Source organism: Andrena cerasifolii, chromosome 2, assembly GCF_050908995.1.
Source record: "Andrena cerasifolii isolate SP2316 chromosome 2, iyAndCera1_principal, whole genome shotgun sequence".
Classification (NCBI taxonomy): Eukaryota; Metazoa; Arthropoda; class Insecta; order Hymenoptera; family Andrenidae; genus Andrena; species Andrena cerasifolii.
In genome coordinates, this window is record NC_135119.1 from 811,149 (window position 1) to 835,241 (window position 24,093).

The 24,093-nt window shown below is 38.4% G+C and overlaps 1 protein-coding gene across 3 annotated transcripts in view; it reads left to right on the forward strand.

Moving 5' to 3' along the window:
* Nucleotides 1-24,093, forward strand: part of Dve (SATB1_N and homeodomain domain-containing protein dve) — a 158,854-nt gene that overhangs the window by 115,888 nt on the left and 18,873 nt on the right. For all 3 annotated transcript variants that reach the window (XM_076830288.1, XM_076830289.1, XM_076830287.1), the window contains exons 3-4: nt 11,967-12,109; nt 12,293-12,595. In XM_076830288.1, coding sequence (XP_076686403.1) covers nt 11,967-12,109; nt 12,293-12,595 — 446 coding nt within the window. The remainder of the gene's footprint in view (nt 1-11,966; nt 12,110-12,292; nt 12,596-24,093) is intronic.

Genomic DNA, 24,093 nt, shown 5'->3' on the forward strand with positions numbered 1-24,093 from the left:
GTAGAAAAATCATGGTTGGATAAAAGGATTGGTGACCAATTAGGTGCTATTTTAGGTAATACACAGTACCACTATTTTGTAGTTTTATAAAAGCAAATTCGCACATATCAGTTCAGTTTTGTGACGGTTCAGTGCCGGCAGTGTCAGTTGCGAAAAATATCGTTTCCCTGTTCTAGAATGGAGCAGTTTGCACTCATCCGTGTCAGTTAGTGACACTCGCGCCACTGAACCGTCGCGTAACTGAATTGTATGAATCCACCTTAAATACACCAATGTAGCAGTAGTACAACTATGAAGTACTGTTAGTACGACTATGAAGACTGTCTCTGAGATAGAGAGATTCTCTCATCGGTCTGGCGTCGCACAGTGGTACATAATCGCACTTTCTGTTCAAATCACCGTACAGGTCGTAATTTTTTAGTAATCGTGACGATTTTTTTTTAAATTCTTCGCAATTAAATTCTCTATCGATCCCTCCAGCCGGAATTTTGAATTTCGTTGCTGTTTTTTTTTATATTTAGCGAAATATACAGCACTTTTAGAAAATCGTTGTCTGTGGGACTTTTTGGACGCCGATTCCGAATTCAAACTTAAATTTTCTAAACAATGACAACTTCAATATATCGAAGCGAAATTTCAGAAAATGATCTTTTTTGGAAAAACTTAGTGTGTATAGATTTTCGGGGTGCTATCTTATTTCAGAATTAGGTTTTGTGCTTCTGGATGCAAATCTTTAATTTTATATTTATGTACGTGTCTTAAACTCGAAATGTACGGATCGGAAGATATTAAAAGAAAATGTATTATGTCCTCGTTGGTATGGATAGGTGTCGATTTATTATTTTCTCTACACCTCTTAATGTCTTTGTTCCTCGCCTCTTGTGCCTCTTCCGATAACTGCCCAATAGGGATTAAAAATGTCTCTATTACATCCGACCCATGAATTAAAGTCATATGGCACGAAGAAGGCATTGGGTACCACATATATTTATTCACATAAATTTTCGCCGTATCCATGCAATACTTTTTAAATTCATTTACATCGATCGGTTTTCCTGATGCCATTGCTTGCATAATTATGTACAGTCGTTTTATGAAATGTTGATCAATGCCAGTGTTTTCAGCAACCTTATTATAATTTTGAAAAAAACTTCGTTGCCGTATTGCCGTCATTTGTATTACCTGCACCTTGTTTTACTGCATCCACAAGTAAACCCAATTTATCGCGAATGCCTGTTTGAATCTGGTGTTTAGTATTCTCAACTACTTCTTTTTCTTCATCGCGATAAAATTAAAGATTTGCATCCAGAAGCACAAAACCTAATTCTGAAATAAGATAGCACCCCGAAAATCTATACACACTAAGTTTTTCCAAAAAAGATCATTTTCTGAAATTTCGCTTCGATATATTGAAGTTGTCATTGTTAAAAAGCTCTACAATTTAGAAGATTTGAGTTTGAATTCGGAATCGGCGTCCAAAAAGTCCCACAGACATCGATTTTCTAAAAGTGCAGTATATTTCGCTAAATTTAAAAAAAAACAGCACCGAAATTCAAAATTCCGGCCGGAGGGATCGATAGAGAATTTAATTGCGAAGAATTTAAAAAAAAATCGTCACTATTACTAAAAAATTACGACCTGTACGGTGATTTGAACAAAAGTGCGATTATGTACCACTGTGCGTCGTGGGCCATTATTCCCGGAAAGAGAACAGTGCCCGAAGACGCAGAAAGAGGCATTGAATACAGATTTTAGTTGCACCGGCAGTAACTTTGCTAATAATTCTAGTAGTACCTACGGTTAGTGATACTAGCAATAGTGTTACTATTTAGTAGTCTTAATGGTAGTGTTCCCAGTACATAGTACTAGTTGTAGCTTCTAGCATTATTACATGTATGTATGTGCAGTAGGTACTATCAGTGGGGGTATTACTTGTAACATTGCTCTTACCTACAGTAACTACCTACTTGTATTATGGATTATGGGCCATACATGGCTCTACTTTTAAAAAAAGTTTAATAAAACGTACAGGGTTAGATTAAATATGGTGTATCATTACCATTCAGTTCGATGCAGTTCGTTGAAATAAGGAAAATGTGAAGCGAAACACGTGCAGATTGAATAGCTCTTTCTCTCTCCCTCTCTCTCTCTCTCTCTCTCTCTCTCGGCCTTAGGAAAGAGAGGGAGGGAGAGAGAGAGAGAGAGAGAGAGGGAGAGAGAGAGAGAGAGAGGGAGAGAGAGAAAGGGCGGGTGTAGCTGTAGTAGATAAAGAGTTCGAAAGAGTTGGTCGGTTATCTGTAAAGGCCGGCATCCGCCGGATCAGCTTCAGATACCGAAACCACCCACACTTTCCTTTCCTTCTGGTGCACGCGTTTAGTCTAAGTTCCAAGAACGGAAACTGCCGGCTCCCAAGGATTGCGGATTCCGCCACGTGCTGAACGCCAGGGCATGTTTTATGAAAGTACGTATCTGTACAACGCAATCATATTAGTATCTTCATTGATTGAGTGTTTCACTTTTTCGATGGATGTGTATTTAAAAAACAGTTGAATGCGTAGCGTTTATTGGACACGAGTCGAACAAAGGTATGTAGGTACCTACTGCGATATACAGGTTGCCTCATAGATTTTGCTGTAAGTTGCGGGGGGAGGGGGGTGATTCCACACTTCAAAGTAAGTCATAGAACAAATTATTTTTCGTACTGGGATTCATTTTCGAAAAAATTGTCTTTGTAAACTACATTTGGCACGCGATTGCACATCTGACTACAAATAGATGTACGACAATAGTTGGTATGCAAATACGTATGAAATGAAAACTTCTTCAGAAGGGAGTCAGAATTGTAGAATATCTTTTTCCGAGCAAGGTTTTGTTTAAAAAAAAAAAACAATTTTGACAATCCATCGAGTGAATGTCAGCATGGTCGTAATAGTAGTAACAGTGGGGTGTTGTTGAAGTAAACATGTTCGAGTGTCTGTACAAACAAATTGACACAAATATGAGAAGATAACGAACCCCAGCCTCAACCAGAACCGCTACATCACTCATCATCAGTGCCGACACTCAGTGGTTTTTAATTTATGGCTTCGCTATACCTTTACCAGCTTATATCACACATAACCGGCCCCATTCCGAAAAATGATTCCCTTGAAAGTAAGTTCGACACAGAATTTCGACATTATTGTACAACAATTCATTCCAACCGTGGTTTTCGGTTTTTGCTGTTGCATTCTCTGAATTCTTAAAGCCCCCATACACCAGCGAGCATGCTCGCTAGTGTGTTGGATTAACGAGCGGTTGAAATGCTCGGTTCGCGAGGTGGTCTGCTCGGTGGAAATTATCTATGAGTCGAGCGGCCAGCTGAACATGCTCGGCTGCGTGTGGGCATCGCGCGAGCATGAAGCTTGTCGAATGCTCGGGATTCTCCACACACTATATAAACAAATTCGACGAGCCTCAATTGTGCTAAGCAATTTCCTGTGAGCAGAGCATCTCACGAGCCGAACATCTGATTCGCTCGTTGATTCCACACACTGGCGAGCATGCTCGCTGGTGTATGCCGCATGGGGTCCTTCAGCTATAGTCAAAACTCTATACGAAAACGATCCATAATTTCCGCTTATTTTGATGGTGTCGTATCTCAAGATGTACCACAAATTTGGATCGCCTTATTTACTTACATACTTCTACGTTGACTTGTGTAACATTAAAATTTTACATATATATTTGGAGAAATAGCAAGGATCTCTACGAACTTCAATTATTTTAACCAGCTGCATAAGATTGGCTGGTGCCTTCTATTGGCTGGTGCCTTCTATCGAAAATAGTCATGTGTTTGGACGTTGACGCGCATATTCATTATTCGCGTCTTCCTTCTCTTTTAACTTTCATTCTGTGAACTGTACGTTGACAAAACGACAATTCTAAAGGTGAAATCTGACGGCACGTGGATCGGCGAGCTTCGCACGAGACTCACCGAGCCCACGCGCCGTCAGAACGCTCACGGCTTGCCGACTTGTGAGCCCGGGCGAGCCTGGACGAGCCGAGCCGACTCGCCGAGTTCCGCGCTGTGAGAACAACGCTCACGGCTCGCCGACTCGTGAGCCTCGACGAGCCTGGGCAAGCTTGGCACGAGACTTGCCGAGCCCACGCACCGTCAAAACGCTCATGCCTCGCCGACCCGCGAGCCTAGGCGAGCCTAGGCGAGCCGAGTCCCGCGCCGAGTTCCACGCTGTGAGAACGCTCACGGCTCGCCGACTCGTGAGCCTGGACGAGCCTAGGCGAGCTTGGCACGAGATTTGCTGAGCCCACGCGCCGTCAAAACGCTCATGGCTCGCCGACCCGCGAGCCGAGCCGTCTCGCCGAGTCCCGCGCCGTGAGAACGCACATGGATCGCCGATTCGCGAGCCTCGACGAGCCTAGGCGAGCCTGGCGAGCCGGCCCGGCTCGCCGATCCACGTGCCGTTAGATTTCGCCTTAAAGGTGGAATCAGACGGCGCGTGAGAGCGCTCATGCGTCGTCCACTCGCGCTCGCCAAGCCGACTCGCCGAACCTGGACGAGCCGAGCAAGCTCGCTGATGCACGTGACGTGTGATCGATTATCGATCGCCGACTGAAGCTGGCCAAGCCGACTTGCTGAACCTGGGCGAGCCCGGGCGAGCCGAGTAAGCTCGCCGATCCGCGCGCCGTGTGATCGGTCATGGATCGCCGAGTCGTGCTCGCCAAGCCGACTTGCCGAGCCTGAACGAGCCGAGCAAGCTCGCCGATTCACGCGCCGTCTGATTCCACCTTAATACCCTTGCTCTTTAGTCGAGGCTTCGGAGCACAAGTTGATTCGATTTTGAAAGATTAGGCGGAATCGTCTTGGATTACCGAGTCACCAAGACGAGGGGGAAACCTTAGCATCAAAGTCCCGGCCGTGCTGCGACTTATCTGCATAGCGTTCCTCTTCCGGATGTCGAACGTTAGATTAGGTGTAAATTTTACCCCGGAGTTGAGCGTAACTTCTCGCTGTACGTACAGCAAATTCATAAATATTTTAATCCACAAAATACTGTTGCGTGCGCAATTTGGAATTATACATTTTTCGAAAGTATGTTATACTTTTTATCAATTAATTTACGATGCAACTAAAAGCACGTTCAAATAGGTACATAAATATTATAGTTCATTTTTCATTTCTGCGTTTAATTATGACCTTAGAACCTCACAAGTAATAGTAATAAGTATAGTGTCGGGGAATAGCATCGATGAAAATAATAAATAGGTTGTGATGAAAACTGGAAAGTGCTGTTATACCTGTGTATAATAATAATAATGATGATAAATCGTCTTTATTATACAATAATTTACACGCAAAGAAAAAGACAAGAAACGGAAAGCAATACATAAATGTAAAAGTAAATTTACATGCAGTGCGTTACTATTTACATATTACACCTAACCCTAAAGTCTTTTCTCTCATTCTTTCCGACGAAGTGAATTTAACGTAAATTTGTATTTAATTAACAGAGGAAACTTCGTTGTCGATGTATCTAAACGGCTGCGGTGCTTTCCTGTCTCTGAGTTAGAGAGATTCTCTCATCGGTCTGGCGTCGTGGGCAATTATTCCCTGAAAGAGAACAGTGCCCGAGGACGCAGAAAGAGGCATTCAATACAGATTTTTCATCTCATTCTCCTGGCATCCCCATGCGCGCCAAAAGAACCCATTATCACGCCAGTACCAAGAGGGTGATCAGGAGGGTGTCGAAAAATATGTTCTAACTTTTTATCTTGTATCTGCACCGCCGCTGGTAAATCGCCGACTTGGCAATGGGTGCAGGGGCTACACTGTTAATTTATCGAGCGGGGCCCTCGTTAAATGTTAACTGTACGAAATGTATTTAAAGAGAACTTTCAAGCACATAACGGTTCACTTTAGTGTATTAACACCCCATTAAGAAGAAGCTTAAGTACACGCATACTGTTTATTTTATTCTTCTCAATAATGTTTGTCGTGGCATTTACTTTTATTTCTAAGCAATTTTTTGGAAATTTCCTTTACAGAAAATTACTTACAGAAAAGTGGGACTAATTTTGAGTGTGCGTACTTTTTGCTTTCTGCAAACCGAACTCCTTTACTTCTATTTCTCAGACGTGAAGCTTACCTTTAGCGACTGTAATCGATTTATATACTTGTCTTTGCAAAAATATTAGTAGTGTGATTGAAAAAAAAATCTAATAAATACTTGTACACACATTATAAGACGGTATAAAAACTGTGCCGCAGATGTGCATATCAGCATGCGAGTCACAAATGCGCTTGCTTGCAATAAATGTTTAAAGTGCAATCCTTCCTATTAGAAATAACAGCACAGAGAAACCAAGCTATTTCTGTTTTTTTTTCTTGTATTTCCGATTTGTGTACTTTTCAAATTTGTTTTGATTCACGCTAATAAAATTTAAACGAAAGGGAAACTCGACATTTCTAGACAAAAGTGGAGGATAAGAAGAATTCCATCGTTTCATGCCACTATTTATTAATAATCATTAGTTTATATAATAATCATTACAGATATCTATTATTTTCTTACGGAAGTTTGTAGGTGCGAAATTTTGATGTAATAAAAAACCTACGTACCCATTACAAGTGCAAAAAAATCCAAATATGTCACTACAGCTGAGATTAAGTGTTTTTTGCAATAAAAAATTTCTCACAGTTTCAACGAACAGTTGGAAATTTTGTTATCTGAAATTTTGTTGCGAGTACTAGTAGATTACACTAAAAAAGCATTCCAAATTGGATTTATTAGTACACTTTGCTTTTCAGTCATTGAGTGTAACGAATTATTTAGGTAATGACCTGAAACTGTACGAATCTTCATAAACGAAAGAAATCTATCAAGAGAAACTCACAATCAGTTTCACTTCTTCAAGGGTCCCTCCTCGGATGAATCTTATCTTGCAGCGAGAACTGTCAAAGACGAGCCGTCCTGACGTTTCCGTCATTCTTCCTTCACAGCGCAAACGGGGAGATAACCAGAAGACCGATAGGGCCTGCACCAGAAATGAGAAATGTCTTTGCGGTTGCAGAGATTAAAGATTTCGCGAATGAATGGTTGACACTTTTCTCGTTCTTTCTGTTTCCTCTTGACGTGTCGAAATTCGGGGAGGGCGTATTTTAATGTTCATCAGTGTTGCGTTTTATACGATCGCTGTTTAAACTCTTTTATTATCATCGTTATTCCAAGAGAAGCATCAGTTGAATCAAATGCAATCGTCCAGAAATGTTCTCTGTAAAATGGAACAGCCAGCAGGAAACGCTACAGACCGACGATACATTAACAATAAAGGCTACAATTTATCATTAAAGCTAAATGGGACCGTGCGCGCGCGCACAATCACCTATTACAACAATAAATACAACTGTATTACTAAACAGATTATGCGCATTCTACAGGAATGGAATGGATCTATGGATTTGCACTGAACTTAAAGTGTTACTTGAAATGTTTGACCATTAGCAGTTTTTTGGATCTTATATAGATCAGGTGTTTGATGGGCAGAGGATGGCAGTAGCCATTATTATTAGAACGAGTAAGTTGAATAATGTATGAATTCGTACCATTAGAGTGTGGAGATGAATAACTTCTTTTGGAGGAAGTTGCTGGATGGTAAAAAAATATTAACAGAATGCTAATCAACCAGCACACCTGCATTTTTTAAACAAATTCCAAGTTGATAAAACGATACCTCCTTCTAATTTCGCATGGGTTACGTTAGATTTAAATTTCATAAAAATTCCTGACTTCAAGTGCAAACAGCTATCAATGGATCGTGAAATGATTCATTAATAACAATATTAACTTTAATAAGGTGAATGTCCCAATTTCTGCTCATGTCCCCATTTCGGATCATTTCGAATTTTTCTTATTATTATATGCGTTACGTTTGTACTATAGTTGCAACAAAAGCATTGTATATTTAATTACAAATTACTAATAGTTAAACATCTTGAAATATCTTTCTTAAATAGTTTTTGAATTGCTTGATTTGTTATTAAAGAATTAATCAATTACTCTGCAAATTTTCATCGCAAACAAATTTTTTACACCTTCTTTATGACGAGTTATCTCTTAAATGAGCAGAAATTGGGACATTCGCCTTATACAGGGTTTGTCCAAATGGACCTTTCCCAGAGAGGCGAAAATTAAACTTCCTACTATCATTTTTACTCTATTAGCAATACCAATTCAATCGAATTTAATCGTGCAGAAGAATGGCACATTTAATTGCAACTAAACAGCAGAGAGTTTCGACGTGTTTAAACTTGGCAGAATGAGGATCAAAGTAGCAGCAGATTACAGAAGGGATCTTTGTGCGACAAGAAGCATCGCTAATAAACAGACCGCATAATACGACCTTCTGTGGCCAAATCTGCGGAGTAAAAGCCTACCTTAAACCAGCTGATCCCGGTACAGAGATGACGCTAGGACGGGACACCTTAATGAAAACTATACGTCTCTGGATTAAGGTGGCCACTGGTCAGTCTACGGTAGGTCCTCCGAGGTACAACCTGTCTTATGCAACCCGGGGTAGATCCTATGGAGACCAGCGTATTAGATGGAAGTTTAGGGCATTAATACCTAATATCGTGCCACCAGCGGTAAATCCTTTGTTAGTCATCTTGGCTGGGAGGCTTACCACCTTCCATCACCGAGCATCGATAACGTCACCTATCAGTTTATGGTATCACGTGAAAAACGTTTGATAAACGTATGGAAAAGTTACAAATTAGAGTGGTGTGTATAATAATTTCCAAAGATAAACACTCGTACGTTACAGAGTTTAATGATCAAATAATCAATTTCTTTCTTCTTAGAATATTATCAGTGATGCATGTAAGTACTTACAGTATCCTCTTGCTATCCGCTACGGTTATGGGCTCGTTTTGGGCCCTGCGCTGAGCGCTCGTCGCTATCCCCACCATTTCTTGGACTATTAGCGCGAGCGGCTGACGGCGTCATTATGTCGCTGAGAGCTCGCTTTCGCCCCCCCCCCCTCTCCCCTCCCCTCGCTCGCTCTCTCTCGTTTTCTCTCACTCGCGCCTTCGGGGCCTTGAAATTTTCTCCACTACTCGCTGAGCGCCCGCCGCGACTGTATGGCCTGCATGTACGTAGATACATATTCGAGAGTTATTCGATACTCAAAAAGATAAAGAGCTCTAGTTCGAAAAATATTTAAATTCCGAGATACGTTGAATAAACCATATTAAAGCAACAGCCGTTTCTCTCGTTACTTATTGAATGACCCTCGTATTTATAGCGAACTTATAAGGAATTGATTTATTTCGGATAACTTTTTGACACATTTATGAGGGTTTATGTTATTAATAGATAATCGTTATTTAAGAAAGACGATGTAAAGGTTATTTACTTGCTAACTTAATTTGAAATAAGGCCGCTTGAGTTCTAGTTACTTCCGATCGTTCTGAACTCGTCAAAATATGTAGGTATATTAACGGAATGGCGTTGCAAACTATTGACGAATTATCATTTATATTAATATCGCCCACTAATCGTATGAATTAACAAGTACATTTTCTGGTTATTATTGATCTATTCGCATCGACGTGTGTCTTGACATAACAGAGTTTCATTCAACTACTCAATTTCCCATACACGTTTCTCTATCATGTCTCACAAAAACAATCGCTCTATATTCAATTAGCCTTGTCAGAATGCGACATTTAAATGTACACGCATAGTTGTAGACCCCGAATGTCAACGTGCTACCCACAGAAATACGACATAAGCCGAGCAGGCACGTGTTCCTTAAGTAAACACGTAACGCACAATTTACCAAGAGCTTTCAACGCAACTATGTAGTGTGTTCCTTTTGATTGTACGATATCGAGATTTTTCTTTAATAAGTATATATATATCTCTCTCTCTGTTCCTCGAATGGAAGTGGCGCGGGCGGTAGCCAAGTTTTCCCTCCTTCTTCATCTTTGCCAGCCTCCTCTCGTTCTCCATTTCCTCGGTTTCGCAGAAGTCTGGAATTATAACCTGGAGTGGGATAGACTCCGGGACTTAAGTCAGGGTTACACAAGGATCGCAGCTATTGTGCCATCGCCCAGCTCTTATTGTCTCGGGATAGACGAGTGGATCTGCATATGCTTAGCACGGGAGTTAGACTTCTCTCAACGATCTTCAGCTTCGCGAATCATCTGGACCCTCGAATTCAAATCCTGGAAAGCGAATGCGTGCGCCTATTGTCAGTTGAATGTATAAAGCGGAAACTGGCTTGATTGTTCAAGTAGCCTTAAGATATAAATTCGCATCGCGTCTTGTTCTCTGCGAGTTTCCTCTATTAACGTCACGTTAAGCAATACAAAGAAGTACAATGATAAATGGGGGAACAATACAGTATAATACCTGTTTACATTGTATTTGAGCGCAGTGAATTTTTATGGAATGTGAGAGAATTTATTTCCCATATTTATTTTCTTCTTTTTTTACCAACGACAGTATGTCAGGTCAATTTCTTCTCCATTAAGGCAACATCAACGATAAAAGGAGTAAAGAATGTTTTAAATGTAAAGTGCGTGCAAAGTAAGCCGTATCATCCTTTGCCCCTCGAAAGAAATAGTTTACGTTATGTGTGGTGTATTATTTGTTTTAAGTAAGTTGGTGCTTTAAGATAATCTAATGGAAATATAATTTTTTAGAAATGACTAGAAATTAGATAACAATTTTCGTAAAGTCGAAATTGCAGGGAATAAAGTTTTTGCGAATAAGCCTTCATTTTTTGTGAATAATAATTTTACTTGTTTCTGTTTGCAAATCGTATCGATAGCATCACTGTCAAACATCTGCTAGAGAAAGTGTATAATGATTCATCTTCTACCACGTGGTTGCGTATACAGCAACATAGATAACATTTTCATAGATTTCCACACTGTGATCTGTATGTAATTTTTTTAAAATTATTTCTCCTTAAAAAGAGGGGGTTGTTTTTTAAGAAACTTTGTTTTGCGTTTGTAATTTATTCTTTCGTAACGAATCATCCCCTTGCTGGGTTAGATACATACTTATATCACGAATAAGAGACGAGGCTGCATAAAATACCTTTCACAAACTAAGAACGAAGAAGTAAACGACTACAAGCACTTGCAAAGAGAATACAAAATTGTACGTACCTATGTACTTATATTCGACAATTAATGAAACGTGTTTCAGCTGTCAGCCCTTAATACGGTGTAAGCTCGACTACTTTTTGAATAGATAATATTTTGATTCTCTTGGATTATTTAAAGAGATTATTTTTCCCCCTTGCATTATATTATTTAAATATCTGCATCGTTTAACTTCCATTCCATTTTAATAATTAGAAATAACAATAAAAGATATTGATTGGCGATGTAAAACGTTACGGAAATTAACAGCATACTGAGAATATAAATAATATTGATTTATAACGATATTTATTAATATTCATTTATAAATTTTGTAACAATTCTTAGCACGGAAGATTTTCAATATACTTAACAGACATTGATGCAGTATGTTTACAAGTTAAACGGTCGAAAATGTTGCAATTATTAATTTCCTATATATATATATAGGGTAAGGCATATAAAGCGTGATGAATGAAGCATGATCTTCAAAAATACTTGTCATTTCAAAGGAATATTGTTACACAAAGTTGAAATGTTATAGAATGTCTACTTCTCAGCTCAATTTTCTTTTTTTCTACACGAAGGTGTTAAAGAGGTTTCAATCTTCATCGATGTTCTTTTAAACGGAGTATGCGCTACACTAGTGAAATTTATATTCACAAGTCAAATCTGTACTGTATTCCCTAATTGATTATGGACATAATAGCATAATAGTATTCAAATAAATGAGCTTGAAAGCATTTGAAGAATATTAACAAGAAAACTGTTGGACGAAAATGATCTATATGTAGAATTTTTTTTTTTACAGGAAAGAATCTCCCAGTGCATTGCATAGTCGAAACAATTCACAACATCGTGGAGACTCATGTGAGCAACTCCCGTGAGAATTGGCGGAGGCCCCAAGTAGAGACGGACTCCTACGTTATCATCCCTGTGGCTATGCCTTTTCAAGTAAATATGCATCATTCTTTCGCCACTTGTAGATCTCTCCGCGAAGTCTAATTTATTAGTATAAAATAAAGTAAATAAAGCAGAAAAACGTGTTAGTGAATAGTAGAATAACCCTATGTATACAAATTCAAAATAGAGGCTATTTATATTTCTAATTAAATAATATTCTTCCTTTTTTTATAGGATTTAGTGGGCGAGGCATTGGTGCGGCTTGGGTATTCCAGCGACTTGATACCAAGTGCCAGGGGAAGTATCGTTATAAGAAATTGGAAACCTCTGTCAATGGAGAAAGTTGCTGATGGACCACTGTTAACTGTGGGCGACATCTTAGCTGAACTGACGTCAGTCGCAACTTTGAAAATTCAAGTTTACAGATCGAGACCACCACCGCCCAGCCCAGCAGCCGAAGTTAGAAATAAATTGTTAAGACTGTTGCTGCTACATAGTCATGCGCTTCTCGTGTCGGCCGGATGCCCCTTAGACGAGGTAAGCTTCTGACTGTATCAATATAATGACAAGCCTAATTTCATTCGGGTATTCTTAGTATCATTAGTTTGCAAAATGTTATAATGACAGACTATCGTACAATACCTATGTATTGTACATAAAGATCTCAAGATAGAAAACATATCTATTATAACGTAGTTTTGAATGCCACAGTTAAGAAATTACATCTATCAGCTGAAGAAAACCTTTGGTGATACTTGTACCAAGTGACAGTATTAGGTTCATGTAAAAAGTGTGTTGTTTTTGCTAAAAGAAGGTTGAAAGGGAAATCACACAGAAGTAGTCGCCAATAACATCAGTATACTTTTTGTATTTGGATTTTGGAAATGTATTTTACTCTCCCATTTGTATACAGGCTTCAGGAATATATGTAGGTACTCTAACCCCGGGTGCACACCCAGGCGAACACGAACAAAAACACAGCGTAAAAACGTTCTCTAAGGTGTTCGCGTCGGTACGTACACAGGTCAATGTTCTTCGATGTTCAAGGCAAAATCGAATGAAACGAACTCACGATCAGTGTACGAACGTTTTCAAGGATTTCGCGTCGGTACCTAGATATGTACATACGTATACAGTGTCAGCGTTTTATCCCGCAACCCGCGCTCGCGCGAACAGGTAAAATGGCAACAGCGCCTCACGGACGCATTCCACTGCAACCGTGCATCGGCCCCGCGTTCGGTGAGCTCGCAACAATTGCTGGACAGCAGTGATGCCCGAGCTTCGAGAATTTTGGGATGGTCTCTTTCAAATTAACGTCGCAAAGAGCGATTCAGAATTTCCCGGTCCGGGTTGAAAAGTTTGGGGCCTTTTTCGTATATCTTTTGAACTATATTAGATATTGGAATGCAATTTGCGCCGAAAAATGAGGATGAATTATTCCCCCTTAATGATGGATAATTTAATATATCTTACGTTTACTGAATTTTTCTTTTATCAATTTTTTAACCATAATTGTTGTAAAAAGCTTTTGCAAACTGTTTATTTGGTACTGTACTATTGCGAGATAAAAAGAAACAAGACTACCGCCAAGCTGAAATGTCATAGGGCAAGGGGAATCGCCCGCTCGCTCCACCTTATCCCCTACAAGAAGTCCTACTTTTCGGTTCTTAGCGGCTGTCCATATCCGCGGATTGTTGCGATTGATTTCGTTCGCGTTCTTCGTCACGGGACGAACTGTGTTGGAGGGGATAGGTTGACGCGAGCGAGCGATTCCTCTTGCCCCTGTGACATTTCAGCTTGGTTGTAGTCTTGTTTCTTCTCATATCGCAATAGTATTTAATGCTGTCTTTAAAATTCGTGGTGTTGATAAACAATAGTCTAGTTGTTTCTGTATCATTACTTTCAGAAATTGAGAAATTAAATTTTTATTTAATTATGTGTTAGTTCTGCAGACCTCAAAATCTATTGTTCTAGTTTTCTTTTTTTTATGATTTTATCCTTAAAGTAGTGCATACCTAGATCAGACGAAAGGAGTAACTAATGGAACGTGTCTTTGATTGTAGCGGTCTAGCGATGTTTGAATTTTGTTTCTAGAATTTTTGTGTCTGAATGTTTTAATCTTTTAGCTACTCAACGTCACGCCTATACCGGCTTCCGTTAATGTCACTTTTTTGGAACGAAGCACCATTATTGTGGCTTTTACACGCAAGTGGCGAAAAATCTCTCCGTGCAGGGGTATAGCGCCGCGGTCAACCCTGTCGTAGCTAAAAAAATTTTAAATTGAGACGGGTGCGAGATCAGTCGACATTATTTTCAAACCTCATTACAGTGATCTGGGGTGCGAGTGGTAAACCGATCATAAAAGCAGAGCGCGCGGCTCGATTGGGCCGGGAAATTCCCAATAGCTCTTTGCGACGTTAATTTGAAAGAGACCAACCTAAAATATTCGTAGCTCGGACATCACAGCTGTCCAGCGGTCGCTGGCAGCTCTCCGCTGGGCCAGTGCATGGTTATGGTGGAATGCGTCCGTGAGGCGCTGTTGCCATTTTACTAGTTCGCGTGAGCGCGGGTTGCAAGATAAAACGCTGACCCTGTATAAGTAGGTACGAACGCAGCAGACGAACATTTCTGACGAAAGCTGGCGATCCGCATCCCTTCCACTTCTGGGACTACTCGAAACCAAGCGACCCTTTACGACCACTCGCTGGTAGGTAGGTCGGTACTCCAAAGGGATAATACGCGAGACAAAAGCTTATTCACTTTTGAGCAATACAAAATTTGTTTTTTTTTTGTTGAACCTTCATAAGAATATATCCAACGTATGGGTGAGATTTGGCTAATAAAAATGAAACCAAACACGACGTAATTCATACAAGTTTGAACTCCGCTTATACTTATAACTGTATAACATGTAATGGTTTTATAATATGTATAACACTTTTTTATACTAGTCAATAACAGATTTTCTCGAAAAAGCAGATGGATAGAATTGTTGTTAGGAGATGATTCGTAGTTAAATCTGTATGATACTACTAGGAAATAAGGAGACATTATTGCATTTACACCTATGTATTTTATATCTAAGGGCCGTCCAAGCATTTGCTCGCACGAGCAACCGCGAATTACTCCTCGCTCTTGAAGGCACCGAGTCAGGCCATTCGCGACCAGCGATGCCAGGAAATAGTTTACCGGAGTGTTTCCGGAATGGAGGCTCGGAGGCTCCGCCGAACTGTTCCCTGGCATCGCTGCCCGTGGTCCCAAGAGGAAAAATTGCATTGTGGGGAAATATTGTGAATGTAGTTGTAGAATGTAGAGACTGGAGCGATCCCTTCTAGCCCTAGTCAGTTAAGTACACTATGCCACTATCCCCACTCTTTTACGGCTGCCGCTCTTGCCGTCGCGTATAAACGTAGATTCAAGTTTATTGAAACCTGCCATTCATCCGCTACTCATGCATCGTACATACCCACAAAACGGCCGCACCTGCAAAATGCACTAGCGGGTAAAAAATAATTGTCCATGAAAAATTTAATCCAAGATATAGAATAAAACTTTTTTCTTCGGAACAATTAAGTTTCAAAATTTGTCGCGTATACCTGCAGTTGATCGAATCTTCATTTCACAGTGTTCACAATTCACTGTTCACGTTCACAATTAAATGTCTACAATGTATAGAAATGTGCGAAAATTAACATCGTCTTCATTTCTCCAAAATTTATACACTTGAAGTCTTTCTATTATGTTTTATGAATTCCTGATTTTTAAATCTCCAATGTAAGAATAATTCTTTCTTCGAAACGTTCAACACTCACTATATCTTTGGTGCAGACGATTAATTTAACTTTGCAACATCATTTCCTGACAAGAATTGTACAATCGATTTACTCCTTTCTCTTTAAGAAAATTTATTACTCACTACATAGTATAGAAACGTATAGACGTTCTAAAACAATCAGTTAATTACATATTGTAACTGGATCGCACAATTGTCCGAATTATGTCTTGTTTGGTTTTATTTTCTTCAGGAAAATCTTGCAAATGCGTTGGAAATCTTTTTATTAAGTTAAAGCAAAAAATATAAAAATTTGATTCACTATTGTCACGCATATGTACTATTTCTATACCAGCGGAAGGTCGTAGAGGGTAGGTATAGTGCCTCTACAAGCTATAGTGACTTAGGTGTGAGTTACCCAGCGGGGCCTTAACCGATACCCTGCTGGGTACGGGCCGCTAAACGTGCCCCCCCCCCTGCAACTAGCTCTTGCAGGACTGTGTTTAGGGAAGACCAAGACAAAACCTGGGCCCTAAAGGGTAAAATAAGTTATTAATATAAAATGATTTATACTGTTACTGTTCTAATGCAGTACATATGCCTTACTGAAATGGATTTGTATTTAATATGTGCTGACAATGAGACAATTTTGAATAGCCAGTAGTAAAGCTTAATTGGTGTATTTTAATAATGATAAACAGTATCTTCAATTGCTGTTCTATTTTATTAAAATCGAAGTTGTAACACTTAATCTATAGGGCCCCGGTTTTGTCCTGATCCTTCCTCAACACAGTCCTGCAAAAGGTAGTAGGGGGCCACGTTTAGTGGCCCATACCCAGCAGGATATCGGTTAAGACCCCGCTGAGTGACCTCACACCTAAGTCACTATAGCTCGTAGAGGCACTATAGAGAGTTGCCTGCTTACGAGCAGTCCCACAATTAAAGGTGACAGCAAGGCCCAAATTTCATGGGTTTAAACACGAACAAGAACGAGGAACCCGATGTTCTTTCCAAATATTCCACTCTTGGTGGATCTCAGGATTTTGTTCGCGAAAACTAGCCCCTTCACGTCTACCGTAACCAGGCGGACGATTACACGGCTATTGTAGGGTAGGGTGGGGCTAAAGCCCGGCGGACAAAAAGTCCCAAATTCAAAATCTCTATTCTTAAACAATGTATAGAGTTTGACAGTTTACTATGTAAAAGGCGAGAAGAAACGGAGGTGACCACAGAGTCGCCAGTCACTCCTAGACGTTCGTGCGAATTACACGACGCCTTCTTTATTTTATGTATCGAAAACTAAAAGAAATACGTCGTCTTTATTGTTTTATACGAAGTAAACCACAGTTTAAACGCGTATCAGCCAGGTACGTTAAAATTGTATGTTCCTTTAGTAATGCGTGTATGATATTATTTATTGCTAAATGATAATATTTTCTAACGTATATATCGCAGAAACTAAAGAGGTACCATTGGGGCAAAAAGTTCCTCAGACTGAAAATGTATATTTTATTATTTGTTTTCATAATAAGATGGCCAAAGTATAAAGAAATGATGCCAAAGTCTATAATGTTTTTGCTTTAGTTGAGCAATTTTTTTTTAGTTTTTAGTTCAAAGTGAGTCTCTGACTTATATTTTTATTTTTTGTTAAAGAAGTCATGCTTTCCTTTCAATATTGTATACCAAAAAGAATTGGTTTAATAAATATTTGTTGATTTGAAAAGTTTTTTTTACTTATTTAGTTTAATATTAAACGATAAGACATTAGGGACTTCCTATCCTATGCAATGGCCTTTTTACCCCGTGCATGGGGCAAGAAGTCCATTTTGCATTGACAAACATTTTGTGGCATAACTCAACAGAAAATAACAGTATCAAGAAACGAGCTTCGTGAACGTAAAGTAAATAATAGTTATAGTCTATACAAAATAACACCAGATATCTCTAGATTGTTAGTACTGCATTTTACATAGGTTCATATGAAAAACTGGACTTTTAGCCCCACCATACCCTACAGCAGGGGTGTGCGGGTACCCGACCTTTCGGGCTCGGGACGGGCCGGAAACTTTCGGGCGGGATCCCGAGACTCGATTTAGGCTACAAGCATGACCGCCATGAGCGGGCAATTTGATGTCAGGTCGGCTCGGCAAAACTCGGACGCGATCGGCTCAAAAGCCAGCTATTAAGGGGAGACCGAAACGGAAAGGATTATGTATATCATTTATATCACTGTCAGTGATAAGTTTTACCTTTTTGTCTCCTGTTAAATCATAATTTGTATCTTATTATTCATTTACATATATATTGCCATTGCTACCGAAGAGTCTGTGAATATTAAATATGTCCATCTACGTAGTTAAATAAATACCATATTCACAACTTGGGAGGAAGACTATGTTTTGTTCGACAATATTTTAAAATCTTAATAAAATAATATTTAATAAAATAATATTTAATAAAATAATATTTAATAAAATAATATTTAATAAAATAATATTTAATAAAATAATATTTAATAAAATAATATTTAATAAAATAATATTTAATAAAATAATATTTTATTAAATGTATTTTATACGTCTTATTTAAGTGGTATTGATATAAATGATACATAATTCTTTCCGTCTCGGTCTCCTCTTAATACCTGGCTTTCGAGCCAATCGCGTCGTTCTGCCGAGCCGACCTAAAATCAAATTGCCCGCTCATGATGGTTATGCTTGTAGCCCGAATCGAGTCTCGGGATCCCGAAAACGTCGGGATCTCGCCCGAAATTGTCCGACCCGTTCCGAGGGCCGGGAACCCGAGCCTCGGGACGATCCGCACACTCCTATTGTACAGGGTTATCCATTTAACTCAGAACCCGCGCGCGCGAGAACAGATGGCATGCGTGTGTGGTCTTTTTGAGACAATCACCTCGACACTTGTCCTCAGACTCAGGGGAAAACGACGCAAAAAGCCTGAGCAGGGCGTTGGTAGGTACATCGAAAATCCAATTTCTTCTTTAGGACAGGGACTGACTACTTGGTCAATTCATCAGTTCTCGCGCACGCGCGCGCGTTCTGAGTTAGATGCATAGCCCTGTACATATAGTAGAATCATTTGTTAGCGAACACTCTTATTTCGCGTCCACACAGGGACGAACAGCGTTAAGCGCGTTAGCTAACATGTTCGCTAACATCGCCCGCCTCGGTTTGAACCCGGGGTAACAAATCGAAGTGTTTAAATAAATGAAAATCAGAAGGTGAAAGGTCATAAACGTACTGATGACAAAATGACTGAAGTTTCAACCTTAAATATTATAATTCAATAGAAACTCCAGTATCTGAACACCTGTTATCCGAACGTTCTGCTATCCGAACATCGTAATTGGCCAAACAGTGTACCTACTTCTTTCATGATTATCCCCCGTTATGAGTCCGACGAACGGGGCTGGCGGCGGACTCATAGTCGCTTGCGGACATGGTTCCGCGCGGCCAGTTGCTGTTGCTCTCGGTCGTTGTCCAATTCTCTCACTCTGGCCCGCAGGCTTCTAAGAAATGGTGGGGATAGTCGCCGGACTGTCAACGGGCGGGAAGAACGGACTCATAACGGGGGATTACTGTACCTACCCACATACGTAATATGTTCTTTAGGGGGGGGGGGGGGGGATACGAGCCAGTTAACGAAAAGTCAAGATATTTAATTAATCAGTTGATATATTTACTAGAACCATTGGCAATTCTTTAAACAAGTAATAAACAATAATATAATAGTGACGTTTTTCACGTGACAGCTACTCAAAATACACTATAACATTTTCTTGAAAAAGTAGTTTTGGCTCACATTGCCTGCAAGTTGCGGTAATGAGGACCAAGCAAGTCTTCACACAGAACGCAGAAAACTATGTAGCTCAATACAAAATTAAAATCTTTTCTTCTAATACTAAAAGGATAGCAATTATTAGAGATCCATAATATCCGTACAACAATCAAGTTTAATTATTTGATTAATGTTTAACGAATTCTAATCAAGTGGATACACTTAATTAGAGAAATCACACGTGTAAGTACTTATTTGGTGTGTGACAACCTGTGCCAGCCGATTCCAAGTCATTGGCATCTGTAACAAAAAAAGCTGTCACTATTCAAAGCTTTTATGGGGTAAGGAACCACTTGACTCTCATTACCCCCATGAGCATTATTTTATTTCTGTAAAAGTAGCAGAATAACATTTGAAATAAACACAAAATTGAAGTTATCATAACAAAGCTTAACTATGGATCTTTCAAATAAGGCCTAAACAAAATATAATAGACGAAGGTTTTGTACCTAATATTTCGATGCCAATTTTCGAAAAATAACAGGAAATACGTGCTGAACAAACAACGATCTCTGTCACCGGTACAAACGCGACTAGCGAGACAAACAAATGCCCAGCATCAATGTTGAAGAGGGAAGGGATACCTTCGGGCGGGAATATGTCGTATTTCGATTTACAATATTGCTAAAACTATACTGGTTCCTGTTACCTACTGGCTCTCATTTCCCCCGTCTCTCCTAATGTCGAAACAGATACGAACATAGTATGTACTTCCGTGCTTCTATAACGACCAAAACGAATACTATTCACGCTGCTCTAGTATGATATTGACATTGTACCCGTTAACACTTCAGATGTAATTTTATCAAAGAGGAAACATGTAATATTAACAGAGTTCGGAGGGATTCGGCTCCACTGATGGAGGGGGAAACACCTACAGGAGCGGTGGTAATGCGTGCGTGACTGACGCAGGCGCAGTTCATGCACACATTACCACCGCTCCTGTAGGTGTTTCCCCCTCCATCAGTGGAGCCGAATCCCCCCGAATTCTGAATATTAACTGTTGGAACGAAACAGGAAATACTTCAAAAGCTACAAATTGGTAAGAGTCCCGCTAAATTAGCAAGAATATAAAATGTTCGAAGAGCTATAATAATAGTAAACACATTTATATTACTTTTCATTTTTGGTATTATTATTTGTATTATTCTTTCTGAAATATGAAACAATCACCGGAACGAAAGGCCATTATTTCAACAATCATGTCCCACTATTAATTCGGATAATGAAGGTTCGACTGTGTATGTGTATTACTCGCGTTATATATCAGTAAGTATTATCACACAGAAAAATACTATCCTGTATACAAACTTTTTTCCATTCAATATACGTTAATAAACATATATTTCAAGTAGACCTTATACAAACGTCAAAACTTGTGCACCTACCTAAACAATAAATGATTAGCTTTAATCGTGTTACAAGTAGGGCTGGGACTATTTGTTGAATTTTTCGGTATTCGAATATTCGAATACTTCAGTTGCTCAATTATTTGGCGAATATAATTCGAATATTTAAGTATTCGAATACTGATGTATTCGAATAGTATGGTGTGAATTATAAATCAAGTTCTTTAGGTTCATTTGTCAGGGTGAAATCTTGTAAGCTAATTTTGATCCATTTCACACCAGACTATTCGAATAATAACATTAGAATACTATTCGAATAATAACATGCGAATACTCAAAATTCGAAGTTTATTCGTAGCATTCGAATACTTGTGAAATATTCGAATATTAAATTATTCGAATAGTCCCAGCCCTAGTTACAAGTTAATTTCACAAAGTATTAGTCTAATATTAGTGCGGAATCGATATTTTAACCGAAGATTAAGATTGAGCAACTAAATAAATCAAAACGAGGAATTTAAGGACGATTTGGGATCAGACTGTGGTAAGATGTCCCGTTGTAAGACCACTTAAAAATGTATAAAATGTAAATCTAACCAGAAAGTGTTTGCCGTGGACCACCTAATCTCATTAGGAAGTCCTCCTGCTGGCCTGCTGGTGAGCTTGTCCCTTCTCAGCGAATCACAGTGGTAATCTTTGGCAGACTCTTTTCCTCGACTCGCTGATCTTTGTCTTGAATAAATGTTTTCTCGGTTTCGAGTCACCGCGACGTCATTTGTAGCTTTCCTTCTTTAGGTTGAAAACATTCTCGGATGATGAAAGCAGCTTTGTTAATAATGCCGCGACTAGTGTTCCTGATTTCTCGATATTTTTTGTTTCTCGAGAAATCAGAAATCAGATCATACTTCAAGAATTATCGAGAATTCTCGAGAAAATGAAAAAAAAAATATTACAAAATTTATACTTTGGAATAATGTTGATAATATTTATCAAAAACATAAGAAACCTTTAAGTAATTGTTCATTCCTGTTTAATTTGCCCAAACCTTGTATTAATGGAAAAACAGATATTAAATATAATTGATATATTTATTTATTTAATACAGAATTTGTGCAAAGCGAAACATTACTTTTTTATTTTAAAATAGTTTTTTAATCTGTTTTTTTGTGATAAAATCTGTAGCTGTAAAAAACTTTCTTTCGTTTTGTGTGGATGTTGTCTTGATCCTATGTAGCAGATCCAAAAGTTATGGTAAATTGGGTGTCCTTCTAGTGGACTCAAAAATATGAAATTCCTTTGTTAATGTTCGCAATTTATCGTGCTCTCGGTTGATACTAATTTCTTGGAGGCTCTCTGCGATTGCTATCTCTAATTATTTTCTTAATGGTAATTCTTCATTTTGAGGACCCGTAAAATTTTCAGTATTTTCAGTAGAATCATGGTTATTGTTATATTTTCCGAAAACTCTAGCTACTTAAAAATTGTTTTTCCGTTATATACATGTGTGTCGTATACATTAAATGACAAATGAGTCTTTTGAATCTTTTTGAAGAGATTCTCCAGTATCTCTGCAACAATTTTATAAGAGATAGAATAGTCTTTTCTCTTCTTTTCGATATTTCTTCTTTAATAGCCACAAGAAACTCATTACTTAATTCAGTAGGTATACCATTTTTCTAAATTGTTAAATAAGAATTTAAGAGCACCTTCACCAGTGAATAATGTCGAATCTTCTCTACTGAGATTTTCTATTGTAATTCATATAGGTTCTAATGCTACTAATAAGATTTATTATAAATTGTAGATGTGGTTATACGTTCGCGATTAACTATAGTAATATACAATTTGAACTAACAGAAAATTCAATTCCGAAAATAAATGAGATTTATAATAATTTTTGTAAACTAAGTTTCTCGAGGAAAATATTATTTCTTGAGAAATAAGAAATAAGCATTTATAAAATTCTCGAGAAGGAACACCAGTCGCGACATATTGTTTCCATTTAATTTTTCCATAAAGATCTACTAAATCTATTGATTCACTTATCGTGTCTTATACTGTGCATTTTGTTATAGTATTTACAAGAAATGAAAGACGAAAGCAATGCCATGAAAATTATACGAATAGACATTTAACACGTTTCAGGCAAAAATATTTCACATTTAAAGAAAAGATTTCTGTACATTTATTCAATGAAGTTTTAGTTATATGCTCGTAACAGGAATGGTGCAATAAAGACATACGATAATATTAATAATAATAAACTGGTAAATATAATATAGAACATTTCATTTTTTTTATGTTAAATGGTTTACAAATTATTCGTAAATATTATAAATATGGACATTTAATGCAGAAAAGGGAGGACGTTCTTTGATGCGGAGTAATGTAGGTACATATCTATGCTATGTAACTTTAACGTTCAATATTATATATACAATGAATGAACATGATATTTCAAAAATAGGGATTACATGTAGTCAAAGTCGAGTATTAAAACGACATCCCAGTTGTTTCTGTAGAAAAACTACTTTTCTAGTCTTAATCACGTCTTGGGCTTCTAAATGAAATACACATTTCTTTGTCTGAACTTATATTTAATATAATTAAATGTAATATACAAGAATGGTATGGAAAAGTATCGCGACGGTTGTCCAAACCACGACTAAACTAAGATCTGTTCCTTTGACGAAAATTCTGAAAAATCTGTTCCTTGTTCCTTAACAAAAAAAAAAAAGAAACACAAGTTACACCTTGGCCTGCGTGACGATCCACGCGTGTGACTCTCTAGAAAGATACATTAAATATTCGCGATATACATAGTCTAAATATATTATTCCAATAGTTTCAAAGACTGAAATGAATTTTATGAATTTAACAGAAGGAAATAATTTCTCCATGAGATACAACCAGTCTTACGTAGTTTTCGATAACGTGTCACTGAAAACAAACAATTAAATCTTTGATTCGGTTACCAAATTGGTAAAAATGGCCTAATCAATACTTGCACTGACTAAAGTTGCAAAGCAAGTTGAATTGTCTGCGGCATGTTGTAG